The 18,101-nt window shown below is 39.9% G+C and overlaps 1 protein-coding gene across 4 annotated transcripts in view; it reads right to left on the reverse strand.

Annotated features, from left to right (window-relative positions):
* The window catches only part of LOC102236041 (fibroblast growth factor 12), a 41,309-nt gene that overhangs the window by 20,587 nt on the left and 2,621 nt on the right, over positions 1–18,101 (reverse strand). Inside the window, exons 1-2 of one of the 4 annotated variants that reach the window (XM_005795980.2) lie at positions 1,930–6,244; positions 533–580 (exon numbers count right to left, since the gene is read on the reverse strand). The exons of 1 other annotated variant lie outside the window; for it this stretch is intronic. In XM_005795980.2, the coding sequence (XP_005796037.1) occupies positions 533–580; positions 1,930–2,125 (244 nt within the window). In that variant the 5' untranslated portion in view covers positions 2,126–6,244. Of the gene's footprint in view, positions 1–532; positions 581–1,929; positions 6,245–10,420; positions 10,692–18,101 lie in introns of those variants that run through there. 2 more of the 4 variants (XM_023336040.1, XM_023336039.1) reach the window with 2 other exon arrangements.

Here is an 18,101-nt window from a genome sequence, read left to right on the forward strand (position 1 = left end):
CCACAAGAAAGAAACACATCATAGTAATGTACACCAATATACACACAATATCAACCTGTACTCCACTTACACAGTTGTAAGCAACACAAATTTACAGACACACAACGAGGGACGAGAATAAAAACGGAGTCAACACTGATTGGCGGAGAAAATGAGACTGGAAATGAAAAGAGGCAGAAAGAGAAAGAGCAACAGACAACCTGCTGGAGGATAGCTTGAGCTTGGTACAGGTGTGGGGGAAAAATGTACAAAATTAAGCTTAATTTTTTTTAAGAAAATAGCCACACAGAGGGGAAAATGAAGAAAAAGAAGAAGATAAAGAAGGCGAAAATCAGCGAGGGAGTGGGTCGTCGGCTGTCAGACAGGTGTTGAGGCCCCCAGCCCTTCCATTCCCCATTTGTTTCCTCTCACAAACACCCAATCCCTAACCACCCACCACCCCTCCCTGGCCGAGGAGGTTGTCGACATGGGCGCGAGATGGAGTGGAGACGAGGAAAACACAGCAAACACGGATGGAGGCTGAGCTACTGACCTAGCCTGCAGCCCTTATGGGACACCTGTGGAGGTTTCAAGGGTGCATCTTACGAAGGGGGGAGGGGGAATAAGAGGAAAAACAACAGTCTTTTAAACAGGCAGAATTCATCAGTTCTCCAGTGTATCTGCTATTTATGGCAATGCATCAGTGCAAATGTAAGGATAATCAAACATAAGACACACAGCATCTTTGCCTTTCCTGCCTCCCTAATCAGATCTGAGGAATTACCTACCAACAAAATGATACTGAGAAGCTTGACTAATTTGCTCTCTATGAAGTTACTAAGATTTAGGAAATTCGTGGCTCTAAAGGCACAGATATTGTTTGCTGAGGCTCCCCGGACGACATCGTATTAGTCTGTCTGGCTTTAAGCTGAGGAAGACGGGTTGACTGCATCTGTTGTCCTCTCATTCTGCCTTAAAAATTGATGTCTGTCCGCCTCATCCCTCATCAGTCTGTCTGTGGGATTCTGAGTGGACCGGGCTGTCGTTCATCACACAACAGAACTATCTGGATGAAAGGGGAGGTGGGGGGGGGACTAGGGAGCAGGAGGGAATGGGAAGAGGAGGTGTCGGTGACTTGCAAGACTAGGCTGTTATTTGTGCACCATGCAGGGTAGAACCAGAGGAATCAGACAGGGAGAAGGCTGGACCTCGAAGTTTGGTAGGGGAACAGAGGCAACGAGTACGTCGATACGGCTCTCGGAGGCAGAGGGCTATTCCTCCCTTCGCTGCAGTAAAGCTCCCTGTCTGCAATAAACATTTACCATTAAAAACATTTAATCTCAAAAGAGCCTTGGTGCACTGCGGTGCGGCTTATCTCCCCTCTGTTCCCCCAATCTGCATTAATATTGAATTAGGTCATTTAAAGCAGCTTCATCCCCCCTGTATATTCATTTTCCCTTTGTATTTGGGTTTGGAATGGGGGGGTGAGGGTGGGGTACAAGAGAGTGAGTGGGAGCCTATTAGTCTACATGTGTGAGACAACAAAACCTCAGTTTTTATTTGAAATCTATTGTGTTTAAAAGCAATTTTATTTCAAGGTAACTAATTATTCTTAATGGAGTACAGTGAATAACTAGAGGAATAACGTCACTGGAGGCAGTGGTTGCTTTACATTCAGACAGCTCCTGTGCTTCATGTACAGGACCCACAGATAACAAGAGGACCTGCAGTAAAGAAACAGGTGGATTTTTCTAACGAAAAATCAACCGTCTCAGATTAAAGCCCCTGACTGCAGTATAATGTTTCTGCTACTCAAAGAGGGGCGGGTTGCGCAGGGGGTCTGGATGGGTAGGAGGGTGGGGGGTGTTTCCCTACACACACACACACAACACACATCTGTAATAAAAAGAATTAAAAAAATAAATAAATAAATAAATTGTCCCCACTGACCTGGTCGCCGCCGAACGGGTCTTTTCTTGCCGCTACAGAAACGGACTTTGCTGAAGACCCCCAAGAAATGCCTCTCGCAGAGAGAGCGGGGGTCTTTGCTGGGGCTGGGGCGACGTTTCGAAGTGGAGACGCGGTCGCTGTTGGATTCCCTCGCCTGGCGTTTCTGCCGGATCAGGGAGCTGGCGATAGCAGCCATCTGCCCGAACCCGATCAGCAAAGAAAGAGTCTATAGTCGCCGCCCGCAGAGGTCGGGTCTGAATGCGCTCCCCTTTGCGTGGTACACGAGCACACGGGACAGAATATAGAACGTCGCTTCTGGGTCTCGGTCCGCCGAGAGTTTTTAACTAAATGTCATCCTGATCAGAGAATCCTGTGAGTCCCGCGCATCGTTTGCTTGCATGCCATGCACCGTCTTCGAGGAGACAGTTGCATGTAACTGTTCTGAGTTTCGGTCGCACCCGGGGGTGGGGGGGAAGCGTGAAATCAGCACTTACCGATCCAGGGACATAAACCATAAACCTACGGGCAGGGCCGCTGGGGGCCGAAATATGAGGCGTGAAAACATGCAACAGTGTTCGGAGGTCGGTGCAGCTGCGTTGTCATTGGAGAACCTCAGGTATTCCAGGTGAACGGCGCCGCGTCAAACGAGCGCAAATCCTCCTCTGCACAGCAGGTCCGTCCCTGACGCCTCTTTAATTATGGGTGTCCACCTAAAGCCAAGTAATGCGCGCCTCTGCGTGCGAAAAGGAGAAACAAGGTTGTCCGAACTTCCTTTGGTTGTTGTTTCACATCGTCACCTCCGCGCACATTGAACAATGAGACCGTCCGCCGCCGGTTCAGACAGGAGCCCATATGAGCCCAGTTCTCTGTTCCGTCGATGGTACCTCTAAACGCAGTCTGGAAAAAAAAAAAAAAGGAATCGGCAGCAGAGGCTTTACTCTGCAAGGATGCTGCAGCGCTGGAAATGAAGCCAGCGGGGAGCGATTTGTGTCTGAGGAGCAACAATTAGTTGAAACAAAAGTGATTTTTGTTGTAGCACACAAATAATAAAGGAGGTTGTTTTTTTTTCTCTTCCAAACGCAGTCGGTGAGTTACATCGCCGACGAGGGCTGAATGGTCCACAGTCTCCCCCTTTTCTGCCTCCCTTTCTCTCTCTCCCCCCTTTCTCTCTCTCCTCTCCCTCGCAAACTCTTTTAACGCAATCATACGTGATTGAGGTTCGTATTAGGAATGCACAGGGATTGTTTAGGGATAGATTGATTATTTCTCGATGGAAATATAGAACTAAAAAGCAGATCAAGTAGAACAAAAAGAGAAGGGTTAAATGCTGTGTGCCTTTTGCGTTAGACAAAAATGGGTTCCTCATGGAGAACATTTTTTATCTTTTATTTACAGTCTGTTAGTATAGAATTTCTGATGATGCCAGCTGCAAATCAGTTTACTAAGAGTGACACAATTACATCTAACTGTTAGGAAAGCAATTTTTGGGCTTTCACCCACATCTTCACCCCAGATCTTTTTTTATATATATATAAGAGAAAACATACATAACATACTAGTTTGGTTATAAAACTCCATGCAACAGGTTTGGGCAAACAAAAGGCATGAATGGCTAACAATGCAAAGACAAAACACATGAATGGATATGATTAAATAATAAATGACATGTATAAATGAAATGTATAAATCCAACGTATTGACATATTTAAAGATCAAAACGTTACAAACTTCGTCATGCACATTTAAACACCTCTTGGTTCAAGACCACACCACTCCTAATTGTTTCAGATATATAACAGGGTTCCTTTCAAAAGTATTCATAGCCCATATTTTCAAGTTTAGATTTACAAACATCAATGTATTTTATTTGGATCTGATAGGATTGATCAGAACACATCAGTGCAAAGTTGTGATATGGAAAGGAAAGGCTACATGGTTTTAATTTGCTCTTTTTAAATTAAAAAGATGTTTTAATTAGCGTGTTGCATAGGTACATACAATATATCCCTATAAGAAATCCAAATGTCTACAGCAGCAGCTAAGTATTAATCGGAGTCAACTTGTGCATTCTGCTCTGTTCTCCTGTGGTTACGCCTGCAGCTTCTTTCTCCTGGTATTTGCCCAGTACACTCACCCTGAAGGAGACCGGCCACAATAAATCACGGTCATAATTTTACTGTTGTAAAAACGTAGCAAGGCATCATTTTACATGCAGTTATTAATTGCAACAACAGCATACAGCTTTAAACAAATGAAAACCATCCAAAAATGAATACAAAAGCAACAAAGACTTGCTAAATGATGCCTACTTCAAGAGTGATTTACTCTAACCAACAGTTTGTCTGCTAATCTAAAATAACTATTTGATGAGAAAAACTTCTGCAGACTTTGAGGATTGTCTGTTTTTTAGTCATCTCCTCCTCGTCAATCTTCTCAATAAAACAAAACCTGTCGTGATTATAAGGTTCAGTTTCCTTTGAAAAGTCAGACCTTTGTTTTTAGGTGTCTTCATCAAGCACATAAAAGCAGCATCTTATGCTGACAGCAGTTTATGTGATGATAATAGCTCTCTATTAGACTCCCCATTGTCACATTTAATTCATTGCACTTGAATTGTGTCCTTGTGTCAATCCCACTTGAAATCTACTCTTTAGCCTTAACCGTCCTCCACCAAATACAGAGAAATACAATGAAAGTTAGAGAATTGGTCGTTCCCGTTTGCTGGGGACGCCACAAAGAATTGTGTTCATGGCACCGAAATGGTCCTGGACCCACAAAACACCTGGACTGGGCTGCTCTCATCATCTGGGACGTTGAAATGCCCACCGGATATTCCACTATGTCCTCTGAAGGGAAAACTCTTGCAAAAATACAAAAGTGAGTGGGAAGACACACATTCCCTGAACAGCTTCTGTGAGCATTAATAGTATGCACGTTTTTCAAATTGTGTCAGTGAGTGAATTTAGTGGCGCATGGTGGGCTGCCTGATATCAGACAGAATGGATCAGGAGAGCATCACAGAAGACAAGTAAGAATGCAGAAAACTCAGCTTTCAGTGTTATTCCTCAATCAACTACTGAGACAGATATGGTGGAACATTATGTTATGATTGATTCAGTTTAATATTGTAATTTTAGAAGAATACTGTGAATCAAATCAGCCAAGAAAGCAATAAAGGTGAGGTGTAGGGGTGGGTTGTAAAGCTATATTCTAATCTACAAACATCTTAGAGAGCACTTCTTCAATCCGAGATCCAAACATGAAAAAAAAAGTATGGCACAATTGCAAACCTAACCAGATATGGCACTCCATTTAAACTAGCAGGCTGGGCAAGTAAAGCTTTAATCAGGAAAAAGGCCAATAGACTAAAAGTGACTCATGAGGAGTTGCAGAGGTCTAAAGCTCAGGTGCTGCGCTACGAAAAAATGCCATGTATGGAATAGTGAAAAAAAACAATAAGAAGTCCTGCTCTAGTTGGAAAAAATGTTCTCTATAACAGAATTGAAATATTTGTGTTCAAAATGCTTTGTGTTATAGAAAAGAAACATTGAAAGTTATCCTTTGCAAGACATGGTGGTGGTGGTATGATGCAGTGAGGATTATTTATCAAGGCTTTGGAAGTTAGATGAAGCTAAATATAGGCTGATTCTGAGTGAAAATCTTCGATGGACTACATAGACATGAGACAGAGGTGAACTTTCCACTTCCAGCAGGACTACCACCTGACCAACACAGCTACAAAGGAAAAGTTTATAGCAAAACAAATTTTCATCAGAGTGTTCAGGTTAAAGTATGGAATGAAATCCAATTCAGAATTTTTGGCAAGTCTTCCAAAGTAACCTTAGGGAATAATGCATGATTTCCTGTCTGCAAACATTGTTAAGAAGCCTGCAAACATGTGCTTGAAAATAGGTTTGTATTCAAGATAGATTAAAAGCTAAACTGTCAGAGGCCATTGTTTGTTTATGAACAGACGCAAAAATTGCAGGACAAAAACGCAAGAGGTCATCAAACTTCCTGCATTCCTATGATGAAACAGCATAAAACATTTAAAGGCTTTCTCTGTGACTTTGCTTGACATTCTCTACCTAAACCAAATCTGTTCCGACAGCAAGATCAGGGAAAAAATATTTTAGATTGCTCTACATAATATTTAAAAGCCATGGGATAAGAATATGGCACTGGTTAGTCTTTTGGCTGATGTTTAGTGTGAGTGACAGGAAGGCAGTCAGATATAGACAAAGACAGACAAAGACAATGGAAAGATAAGCTCTTTCCATTCCATGACTAAAATAAATGGTCAAAATGTTTAATTAGAAACGAGCAATTGACTCAATAAGATTCAGAACAAATACTCATCATTAGGCATTGTACTATGCCTAATGATGAGAGGTAGAAATCATTATGCCACTGCGGTATTCAGAAATATATCAACACACAATATTCAGTATACAGACAGGCTGTGGTGTGACACACAAAGGGAACATCTCAGAAATGAGAGGGGTCTTGTAGAACCTGAGCGCTACAGAAGTGGACATATATCTTTGTCAGAAAAAGATAAAGTATACCCTTTCAAGAATCTGCTTAGCTTCCTCATTCCACTGCCGACAACTAGTGTTCACTTCCTGGAGAGATTTACACAACAGCAGTGAAACAGTTCTGCACACGGTTAATACATAAGGAGACATATTTTTTAAATTGGTACACTGTTTGTTTGTTTTTTACATTTAAGCTTCTGTTTCATAAGTGTGACATATAAAATTGTTAAGGTTTTGTTATTAACTAATAATTTAATCACTCCAAATCTTCTCTGTGAACATATAGACGCTACACTGCAGCACATGACTGACTGAAGTAAAACAAAGCTAAGCCTCAGCTGCGGTCCTGTCATTTAGAACCCAAATCACTTGTTTCTGTCTGCTGCCATCTTGTGGTTAAAAAAACGAACCACAGCATGATAAGAGGAGAGAAAAAAAAAGTCTACGTCCAACTTTCAAGTTTCTCACTTCTGAGTGTCCTTGAAATACCTCGCAGATTTGTTGACTCACAACAGCCGGAGCAAAATTTCATAGCGTAATGTCTACTCAACTTTCTCGCTGAGTCTGTAGGAGGCTGAAGAGCCGAAATGTGAGAGAATGAAAGCAATCCCACTGCTCAGACTGCTTGTTCAACACACTTCTAGTATCGACAAAAATCATCACATAAATGTGAGAAGTTTGTGCTATTAAAGCGTTACCCCACTGTAAAGGTGAATCAAACATTTAAACTACTGTCTGTGCAATAAACAATGAGGCAAATCATTAAAATCAGCATTTGTCCTGTGTTTAAGCATAGTTACCCAATTTAAAACCACATTAGGAGTCACCAAAGCCTGGAAACTAACCATGCAGCTACCAATCAATTCAGTCAGAAACCACTCACAAACAGTCCTATTTGTGGTGTCCACCAGAAAACTTTCTCTTTCTGCAGGGACCTTCTTGATTTTAATTTTTGAGATATTACCACCACAAAAGTCACTGTTTTTTATTGGGGTTTAATGTAAAAGACAGGCAAAAAACGTCTTATAATTGTGCCACACATTCACCCCACTTTACTTTGACAACCCTAAATAAAACCCAGAGTAAACAACTTCCTTCCTCTAGTTGGTAATAAGAGTCCACTTGTATGCAATTTCATCTCATAGAGGTCTTGTGAAAGAACACACCAGCCATATCAGGGATAAAGCTGGTCAGAAGTTTAGAGCAGGGTCAGGTTATAAAACTATATCTAAAGCCTTGAGCATCTAACAGAGCGCTGTTCCATCTGGCATCTAAAAATGAAAAGCGCATGAGGAAACTAAAAGCCTACCAAGACACAGTTGTCTACATAAACTCTAGCAAAGAGGCCAATGATAAGATAAGAGGAGCTGCAAAGATTCACAGTCCAGTTGGGAGAATATTTTTATTGAGGAAAATATTAGTTATGCACATCCTAAATATTCCTTTTGTGAAAGGCTGGTAAGAAAATGGCATTTTTAAAAGAAAGTTTAAAAAAAAAAAGAAGTCCAATTAGCAGGTCGGATTAGCTGCGGTCTTGTTTGATGAGACCACAATTAAACATTCTTTGGCCTGCACACAAAATTAATACTGCATATCATTGTAAACTCATCATCAACATGGTAAACATGGTGGCAACTGTATCATGCAGTGGGGATGATTTACTTCAGCAGGAACAGAGTTGATAGGAAGATGAAAAAACTGTGCCAACTTGAGAAGAAAACATGCTAAGTGCTACAAAAGGCTTGACCAAAGGCAGAATGACAGCAATCCTAATAATACAGCCGGAGCTTGAATGAAGTGGTCTAAATCAAAGCATATTCATGTGCATGACACAATGGTGGAGTACAGACCTGAGCCCAATAAAGAATAAATGGCAAAACTTGAAGGTTAAGGTTTATAGACAGCCTATATCCAATCTCAATGAGTTTTAGTCATTGTTACATTTATTTTTTGTTGATCTATCACATAAACCCCCAATCAAATACATTAGCATTTGTGTTTGTAACATGACAAAACATGAACAAGTCTTATGTTGATCAGCTAATAAGACAAACAGAAAAATAAATACATATCTGAATAGTAGCTACTGCATTGAAATTCTTCTAAATAGGCTACAGTCAGCAAAGTGAGATCCTCAGGTTAATGTTTGCAGAAAACAACCCAGGTGCTTGACTCGCACAATAAGGGAAAGCAGGTGCAAACATGTATGCCAACTCCAAAAGCTCATTCACAAAACCATCTTGAGGTCAGTTTTTTTTATCCTGACTGAACACATTGATGAAAAAAAAGTTTTCTCTCTTCCTTCTGCTTATTATCTACCGAAAAGGTATGCAGGGAAAGTAAATAAAGCATTGCAGAGAACAATGTATGTTAAGAGATCTTCTTCCAAACAAGCACAGCCCAACTTTACTGTTCCAATTATTTACTCAGCAGTTTCAAAATTGCTTAATAATCAAACATTTCCCCAATTATCATGACACACAGTGGGGTCAGCGGTTGAACTAGTACCAGAACAACTCCCAAGTTCAACTTCAAAAAAGAAAAGAAAAATATTTTGCTACAGTTTGCTATATCTGACTCCTTCGTGGCTATACTGGTACATCCCTCTACAAGCTATCAAAATTAAGAAATTCAGCAATATTTTAACTTCAACTCGAGACAACTGCTTTAGGAAAGCTCGTGGATTTAAGTATTGCATCCATTTCTGTCAACACCTTTGAGCTGACTGCTGAAGTTTTGATTGAGGTCACCCGGTTCAGGTAACAGTGAGCTGAGATGCAGGAGAAGGACTGCCAGGGCTTTCAGTTGGAGCCCTGCAGATCCCAGTGTGCGCGCTGCTTTTGGTCCAAACTACCTCGAAGGAATCAGCTGTGCTTAATGGAGTTTCTAATTGTCTGCCCTGAATTTCACGAATTGAGAGGTGACAAAAGGAGGCACTAGGCGAAACAATGCAGAGTTTTCCTTGTGTAAACACTGGGCCATGTTTTTTAATGCCTTTGAAAACAGGAACAGTTATGTCACAAGTGAACAACCGTAGCAATGCAGTCAGCTGCCTCTGAGATGACTAAAGGACATAAGAGTGATCTCAGGCTTTTTGCCAAACAGGTAAGCGGTGGTTGTGTACAGATATGTGTGTGTGTGCGTGTGCATGATTGCATGGCAGTTAGTGTTGATATTACTCGATGCAGTGTAGCATATTGTGTGCATTTGAAAAGTAAGTCTGGTTCAATAAGAATGTGTCATATCCAAGTTAGACCTATTATGACATGGGTTGTTTTGTTGTTTTAAGAGTCTGAATAGTAGTTACACAAAACAGATTTTCAAAGATTTTCTTTCAACTAAATGACCGATTTTTAAGTTTGGTTGATCAGTTGATCAGTTGTGACTTGTGCTCTTTAAAACCAATTCTGACGTGAAAAGTTTGAATCACTGCCCTGGAGTGCGTCTGCTATGGCGCTATCCACGGTGCTGAACCAGGCTGCTAGTTTTGGGGCCCTCTAAGGAGCGCTTTCTGGGCCCCTGAAGTTTAATAACTTGATCCCTGCATTGCCCCTTTTTTTGTTGGCTCGCTTCAGACGGAGCACTGTAAATGTACAGCCCGGCTGGGACGAAGTATCTGGAGCTCTCTGTGTCCTCTTGGTGCCGACTGGCAGAAGCCGTCTGCGGCGGGCTGCAGACTGCACACAAAACTCGGGACAAACGCGAGGAGCGCAAGGAGAAGGGAGAAGAAACGGCTCTCTCTGCTGCAGACTCGGAGGATGTTAAACACTCGAGTGTTTAATGAAATCTATCCAACCCCCCCTCCTCCTTTCCTCATTCGCATCCTCTTTCCTTTTTTTTATATCATTGTTTCTTTCTTTTTTCTTCTGCCCCCCTCTCACTCCCTTCTGCCACTCAAGAGAGAAAGCATGCAAAGCAAAGGCAGCTGTTGAAGCTATATGTTTGTCTCTCACCGTCGGTGATAGTGGTCGACTTCGATCGTTGTCCACAGAAACACTGCAGCATATGCGCTCCTTTCTGAAGGAATGGCCTCAGAATCCTCATTGATTTGGGTTGGTGGGAGCCTTTCCTCAATCCAAACAATCGGACAGCGCTATCACAACACAGAAGGGTCAGGCAGCATAGCGTTGCCAGCCAGCCAGCCTCTCTCTGTAGGCTTCGCGGCAGCCCCTCAAAACGCCAGAAGGGCACAGTCTGCGGGACAAATTACGCTAAAACGAGGCATCTTGAGTGATCCCCCCCGGCCCCCCCAACCACCACCACCCGTCTCTCTCTCTCTCTCTCTTCCCTTTCTAGTGCTAGCTCACTCTCCCACAAGTCTATCCACGGTCATTCGCGTCCTCAAACTCCTCTTCCGCCACGGCAAGGCAACGCAAGGACGTTACAATGTGCTCTCTTTTAATTGCAGCTACATCCTCTGCCTCCGCGTCTTTCCCAGCAGCGGACGTAAAAAGCAGGAACGCGAGAGGAGAAGGGAGAGACTGCGTGGAGGAGGGAGGGACGGAGGGAGGAGAGGGAGAGAGGGAGGAAAGGGAGCACACACGCCAAAGTTAAACTGCAGGGGTAAAGTGGCAGGCCGGACACCAGTGAGGTAATGCGGAGCTAAGAGTTTAGAAGAGCCGCACAGATGTTGGAACCAGTGATCCAATAGGGTTTTTTCTCTCTCTCGCTCTGTCTTTTTTTTTTTTTTCACAAATCCACTGGGAGCAAAACGCAGAGGCTACGTCAGCCGCAGTCAGATACCTTAAAGTCATCCTCATTGTTTGATAGTAGCAGAAAGTTTCTGGCTCTGTCGCTGCGTTATGAAAACGCTACCTCACTTACCTCATTACTGCCCTTCAGATTCAGTTAATCTTCACACATCACTGAATAAGTTGTGGGCCACAAAACAATAAAATCCAATCATGTATTTTGTATTAACTTTCCCCCCATGTACAAATATGATTAACAACTAACCACTTATTCAAACTAATCAGTATTTTTTTTTTCCTTCCTTCCTTCCATCAAAACAGTGTTCCCAATACTCAACCTGGTCACTCAGCTCGATATGATGCAGTCCATCCAATATATTATTAGCAAACAATCACAGAATTAATATGTGCAGAACTGCAACACTAAACTAGTAATTGGGTGTAATATTTTCCAGGCTTTATGTTTGTTGTGTATAAATACCAAAACAATTCATACTATCCAGGTATTTTAGAAAAGGCTTAATTGTTTATTAGAAAAAGAGAGTGCCGAGGTCAAGGGGAAGTTGGGACAAAACAAGAGTTTAACAGAAACATAAATTTTCTCTTTACATGTCAGAAGGCAGACTTATCCAGTATTATCACTCTTAACAAAAAGTAATAATAATGGCAATGATTATGAATGGCCTCCCATTGTGTGTTCTGCAAAATCTATTAGAAAGTGCTAAAAGTAATTAAGAGCAATGACCTAAGGCTAAAAGCTCAAGCTCTAGGATCTAGATGTGCATTTTGACCCATGATGACAAGCACTATCCTGGGTTGCATTGGTAAAATGAAGTCAATAAGCAAATTTTACCACTAGAGGGAGATGCAACATAAAATAGTTACTTCTCAGAGGCAAACGAAGGGTCTAAAATTAGACGCCAACATAAGAAATGGACACCAAAAGCAAACCCAAAACAAAACGCTGTTTCTGGACACGGGTAAGTGTCAGAGCTCAATTTCCGCAGTGTTTGTTCTAAAACTGCTGCAAATTATAGAAGTTTTCTACACTGCCTTCCTCTTGGTGGTTGTCGGGCAACACTGCACCAGGCACAAGGACAAGAAATTGCTACACAAAATACCTTTGGAAAATGCTGTAGTTGTTCATAATAAATAATGTACACTAAAGAATACGTCAGATCTGCAGTAAGCTTTAACAACAGCAGCCATGCAAATAAGAGGTCAGAGAGGAATAACGAGAAGCTGGGTGCAGCAGTGGGTAGGGAGGGGGATGTGGGGACTGGTCTGACACCCTTTGTTCAGATCCCAAACCTGTCCCACTGCAAAGCCACCACTTGCAGGCTTTAGCAGAGAACACCTCACATAGTCCAGATGCATTAAAATACAGAATCAGTTCTAAATTAGGGATCAAATATCTATTTAACTTAAGACTTTAGAGTAATCTAAACCTTTAAAGTTGTTTGAAAAATATAAAAATTTGATCTGTGGAATATTTGAAGAAAAGTTGCCATATCAGGGTTGTCTTTCTTTTTACATCCCAAATACCTAATCAGTAATGCCTAAAGTCAAGCAATGTAAGCCTAAACCTACATATAAGGGAATGATAAGAGAAAAAGATATGTTGTACAAGGACCAATTCCTCTTCTTCAGGAGCAACCTCAAATTAAGTGTACAGTGGTCAGAAAATGAGCATTGCCTTTCTCAGTATGTATTGTCATAGTTTATCTTTCTTTGTGTAAAAAGTGATGTTTTAACTGTACCTCTGCCATAAATTCCAATATATCCATTTAAAATCATATAACTGCATACAGGACAATGCATAAAAAGGCACACAACTCATTTGTCTGACCACATTTATTTCTATTTTCTAAGTGTTTTACTATTGTCTAAGTGCTAGAAAATGAGGAAGATTTAATGTTCTTAGGTCTTTCTTAGGTCAGTTAATTGTGGCCACCTTGCTAAAACACAGCTCTTTAGCATTGCCCTCTGTTTGTCTAGGGAATTGGCTCAGGGTTTTATGAGGGTTTGTCAAAAATATTGACTTTTTTGTTCTTAAGCCCCTTTGTAATTAATCTGGTGGTTTGTTTAGGGTCAATGTCCGTTTGGAAGACCCATTTGTGTAAGTTGTTTGATGTCTTGAGATTTTGCCTTAATATTTCCATATATTGTTTTTCTTCATGATGTTATTTTGTAAAGTACACCAATGTCTACTGCAATCAAACACCCAAACACCATGACGCTGCCAACTTCTGTACTTCACAGTTGGGAAGTACATTGCAATTTTTCTCATAATGGAAAAACAGTCAAGCTTAGTCATATCAGACTATAAGACAAGTCTCTGATAATGAAAGTCTCTCCACTTACAAACTGTAATCTGACACCAAATGATTTTTCAACGTATGTTAGTACCGAGTTCGTTTCAGAGCAAATAATGACAAGCTTTTCTCAGTTTCAGCAAGAATCTTCACAAGTTATTTTGCTTTGGTTCGAGGGTCGATCCACCCATTTCACATCAAAACACATAGATTTTTGGGAACTGAAATCATACATTGTATCAATATTTAACCATTAACATATTCATCTGGGCTTTCCCAAATAGTAAAAAGGCATAATAACCTTACTGTACATAAACATCGTCACTGTCGTTGTTCTGACGTTTAGCAAACAAACAATATTAGTCATCGTAAATGGCTTAAAACACAAAAACCTGCTTTAATGTCAGGCAGTGAGAAAAAAATTATTTGACTTACTATCCAGCATATGTATAAAATATCTGGTTTCAGCAATATATAACCTGTCTGCATTTGAGCAAACTCAGGTCTGTGTTAAATGACACTATGGAAAGATGCTAAACAAGCCATTAGTCATTTCACCTTCCTAAATATGTCAGCAACAAGGAGGTTAAAATGTTCACCTTGAAAGGCGACACTACCTTTGTTTGAAGCGTAATCAAAATGAATTTTGTATTGTACTGTAAAAAAAAAAGGAGAAAAAAGTAAACACCAATATAAAAGATTTATTCTGGAGCTCCAGTCCCAAGTGGTATCTATTTAGGAATGATCTTTTTTAATGATAAAATAGATGTAGTTTTCCATTGGTATGTTTTGATGCATAAATAGGGACAAGATTGTAAGCTCTTCATTTTTACTTATAGATTCCAAGCTGCTAGCTCTATCATGGACCGTGCAGCAATTTTTTTCATCTTCTGATGTCATTCATTGAAATCAAACAAAATATGCACAAGTGAGTTCATAAATGAGATATCATAGTCCAAGTAATAAACTAATAAAGTCAATAAAGAACACAGCTTACACATCTGAAGATAAAGCCCCCCTCACAATTATGGTCATATCCTCAAAACCGTTCACAATCCAGAGCAGTTGAGGTTTTTCGTTTAAAACTAAAACAATAATAAATAATATCAAACAATTTATGAGGCGTTCCAAAACCAAAATGTATGCAATTGAAACAATTAAAAAGCAAATTAAGCCTTTTTCTCACAGAGTTATAGTCCTAAATTAAAATGACAGCATATGGTGCTACCTGTAAAAAGTAATAATAATAATAATTACAAGTGTACGGATGACTCAGTTATTTGTAAGTGTTAAGAGCAAAGCTGCCTACAGTGGGGCATGCAGGATGAGAAAAACAAATCAACAGTTTCACCTAATATATAGTGCATAAGAGTACTAGAGAACACCGGCTGGATGTGCAAGCATGATTACAATGTATCCATTCAGACCACTGCACTGCAAAACAGAGACAGATGTATTCAACGCTTATTTTTTAAATTTAAGGATAAGCATATCTAACAACAATATCTTTCCCAGTATGCTGAAACATTTCACAATATCTTGCAAATGTATTCACTCCTTCACACTAGATGCAACTTTTTTTCCACATTTTGTTCTGCTCCAACCACAAACATTAATGAATGTAATCATTAATGAATTTGATCAATAAGGACAAAGCATCACATAATTGTGAAGGAAGAATTAGAAACTAAAATGATTTATGGTTTTTTGCACTGATGATTACAAATAGAAATCTGAAAAGTATGGAAAGTAAATGTCTTCATCTCCCCTCTCTCCAAGTCAATGTTTTGACTTTCTCTACGATTAAACGTGAAAGTCTTTTGGGATTTGTCTCTACCAACGTTGCACATCTAAAGAGAGATTTCTGTCTATTCTTTATTGCAAAAAAACTTAAGTTCAGTCAAATTGGATGGAGAGCTTCAGTGAAGACAAACTCTTACAATAAATACTCAATTGGATTTAGGATTTTTTTTTCTTCTTCTGCTTTTAGAATTTCCTATTTTAGAAATAAACACTATATTAACGTGAAAAAGACTGATTGCGTTTTGATACAAGTCACTGATAAACCAGCCTCGCTGTTTCCTTTGAAATTCCAATTAATCATGGCTGTACAAAGCTTTCAGAAAGGATAGTTCATAAATTAAGGATTTAGTTTTTTACTTTGTAATTATTCATGATTAGTGGTATGGCAGCATACTGTACAGCACTCAGGTCTGTCCCACACAGCTGTTGGTGGAGCATCACCTAAATGTGGCCTAAAAATAACGTATGGAGCGGATCCAGGTTGCCTTTCTATTTTTCCAGATCCAGCCTGGATTTTGAGAATTGCCGAACCAAATGTGATTGTGGATCTAATAGTCTGGCTGGAACTCTAAAATCTTTTCAGAGCTTTTAAAAGGTTTTGGTCTTTGTTTCTACCTCTGACCAGCTTCCCTCACCTGCTGAAGAAAAGCATCTTCAAGACATGATCCTGACACATCATGGGGGTGGATTCTGGGTTCATGCACAGTGCTGTTTTTCTTGTACACATAATGTTTCATGTTGATCAAAATGTCTAATTTTTGTCTCATCTGACAAAAGCACTTTCTTTCCCACGTCTTCTGTGTCCTTCGCTTGTTTTGTGTGAATTTCAAACCGGACTTCTTATGATTTTCTTTTAGCAATGGCTATCTTCTTGTCAGTTTTCCATAAAAGCCAGATTTTTGGCATGCATGACGAAGGTTTTCCTGTTATTGACTGGTATTTTCCAGTCCCTCCAGTTGGTTCTCTGAATAATCAGCCTTTGCACAGCTTGTCAGTTGACATGTCTTGGTAGGTCTACATCTGTAATGCACCCATTCAATTTTCAGATGATTGAATGTTTTATGACCTAACCCTGCTTTAAACTTGTCCACACTATTATACCAAATAATAAATGTGCACTATTATCCGAGCTGCTCAGTTTGTTCCTTGGTATTTCAAATGTTATTTAGATCAATAAGCTGCTTGTTCACTAACGGTTTCTACCAAACCTTGGAAGCCTTTATAGAGCTTCTGTATAAATACTAAAAATTACACACAAGTTTGATACCAAATTTCTTTTTTTTGCACAGCCAACAGCCCATCTTCACAGCAGTTTGAATGCTTTGTTCTTGTGACATTTACAGTAAATGAGCATGCATTTGAATTTGAATTAAAACAATGCTGATGCAACATCTCTCTTTCTCAAGTGAATGTAGAGAAAGGTAGATTAAAGAGTGAACAGGGATGCATTTGTATATAATTCCTGGACAGGCTAATCTCATTTTCTCTAGTAAATTTGTTTTTCACCCAAACTGCCCATGATATATGTTTGAATATATGGAAAATGTCATATAAAAGCCTTTTTTTTTTTTTTTACATCAAAAGGAGGTATACACTTTTGAGAACCGCTGCACTTACAAAGCGTATTTGCAGTTTTTTCCAAGTTAACATGAGATCTGTAATTCTATTTTTTAATTAATGATGCATTTTGGATGTTGAAAGTTAATTGCCTCATTGCCCCATCTAGTACTTGCTGTTCCAGAGGGATGTGTATTTATGGTAGTGTTCTCTGACTGTTCAAACTTTTGACCTGACAAAGATTCAAGCTGGATCATAACACTGTCCGTTCAATTATTTCAGCAGGATTAACTGTGCAAACTGTTCTAAGTTTCTGTTCGCAGACAGACTTTGAGGCCGTGCTTTTCATTTTTGTTTAACCTTTTCCCTTCTGACACAGGGAAAAGGTTCTCATGGGTATTTAACCTCCATTCTCAATACAAAACCTCATAACGGAAAAAAAAATCATTTAAACACAGTTATCATCACACGAAATACATACGTATTGAATTAGTAACTGGACATTCTAACCTTCCAACACAGCAGAACATTAAAAACATTATATCAGTATAAATACAGTGGCTCTGTGAAGGCCTCAGAGGTGAACAAAAGAATAATGATGACGAAGGAACAGGTCAGGGATAAAGTTGTGAAGATCTTTGAAGCAGGGTTAGTTCATAAAACAATTTCCAAAGCTTTGAACATCTTACAGATATCTGTTCAATCCATCATCTGAAAATGGAAGAAGAGTGGCACAGCCGCAAGGATACCGAGACATGGTCATCAAACTAAGCTGACAGGGACGGCGAGGAGAACGTTAATTAGAGAAGCAGCTGAGTCTTAAATTGTAATTCTGAAGGAGTTCGAGTTTTAAAAAAATCTCCTAAAGAGACAATAATTTGTTGTGAACTCCTCAAATCTCTCTTTCTGACAACAGAAATATATTGTTGAATGGTTGGTTTGGATTCATTGAAGTGTGTTTTTGTAAAGTCATTTTCAGTCAGTGTTCTTGCAGCTGTATTAAAAATATACTCAGTCTTCAAAAAAGTTAATAGAGCATTGAAGGTGTTGAAAGGTGACAAGCTAGTCAGCAATATGCCACATTAGCATTTGGAATCACTTTCAAACAATTACAAAACATGGGAGCAGAGGAACCCATAGTCCTTGAATACCTCATAGGTCAGGGGTGTCAAACTCCAGTCCTCGAGGGCCGCTGTCCTGCAACTTTTAGATGTGCCTCTGCTGCACTACACCTGAATGGAATAATTAGGTCATTAGCAAGGCTCTGG

The sequence above is a fragment of the Xiphophorus maculatus genome, chromosome 6, assembly GCF_002775205.1.
Source record: "Xiphophorus maculatus strain JP 163 A chromosome 6, X_maculatus-5.0-male, whole genome shotgun sequence".
Classification (NCBI taxonomy): domain Eukaryota; kingdom Metazoa; phylum Chordata; class Actinopteri; order Cyprinodontiformes; family Poeciliidae; genus Xiphophorus; species Xiphophorus maculatus.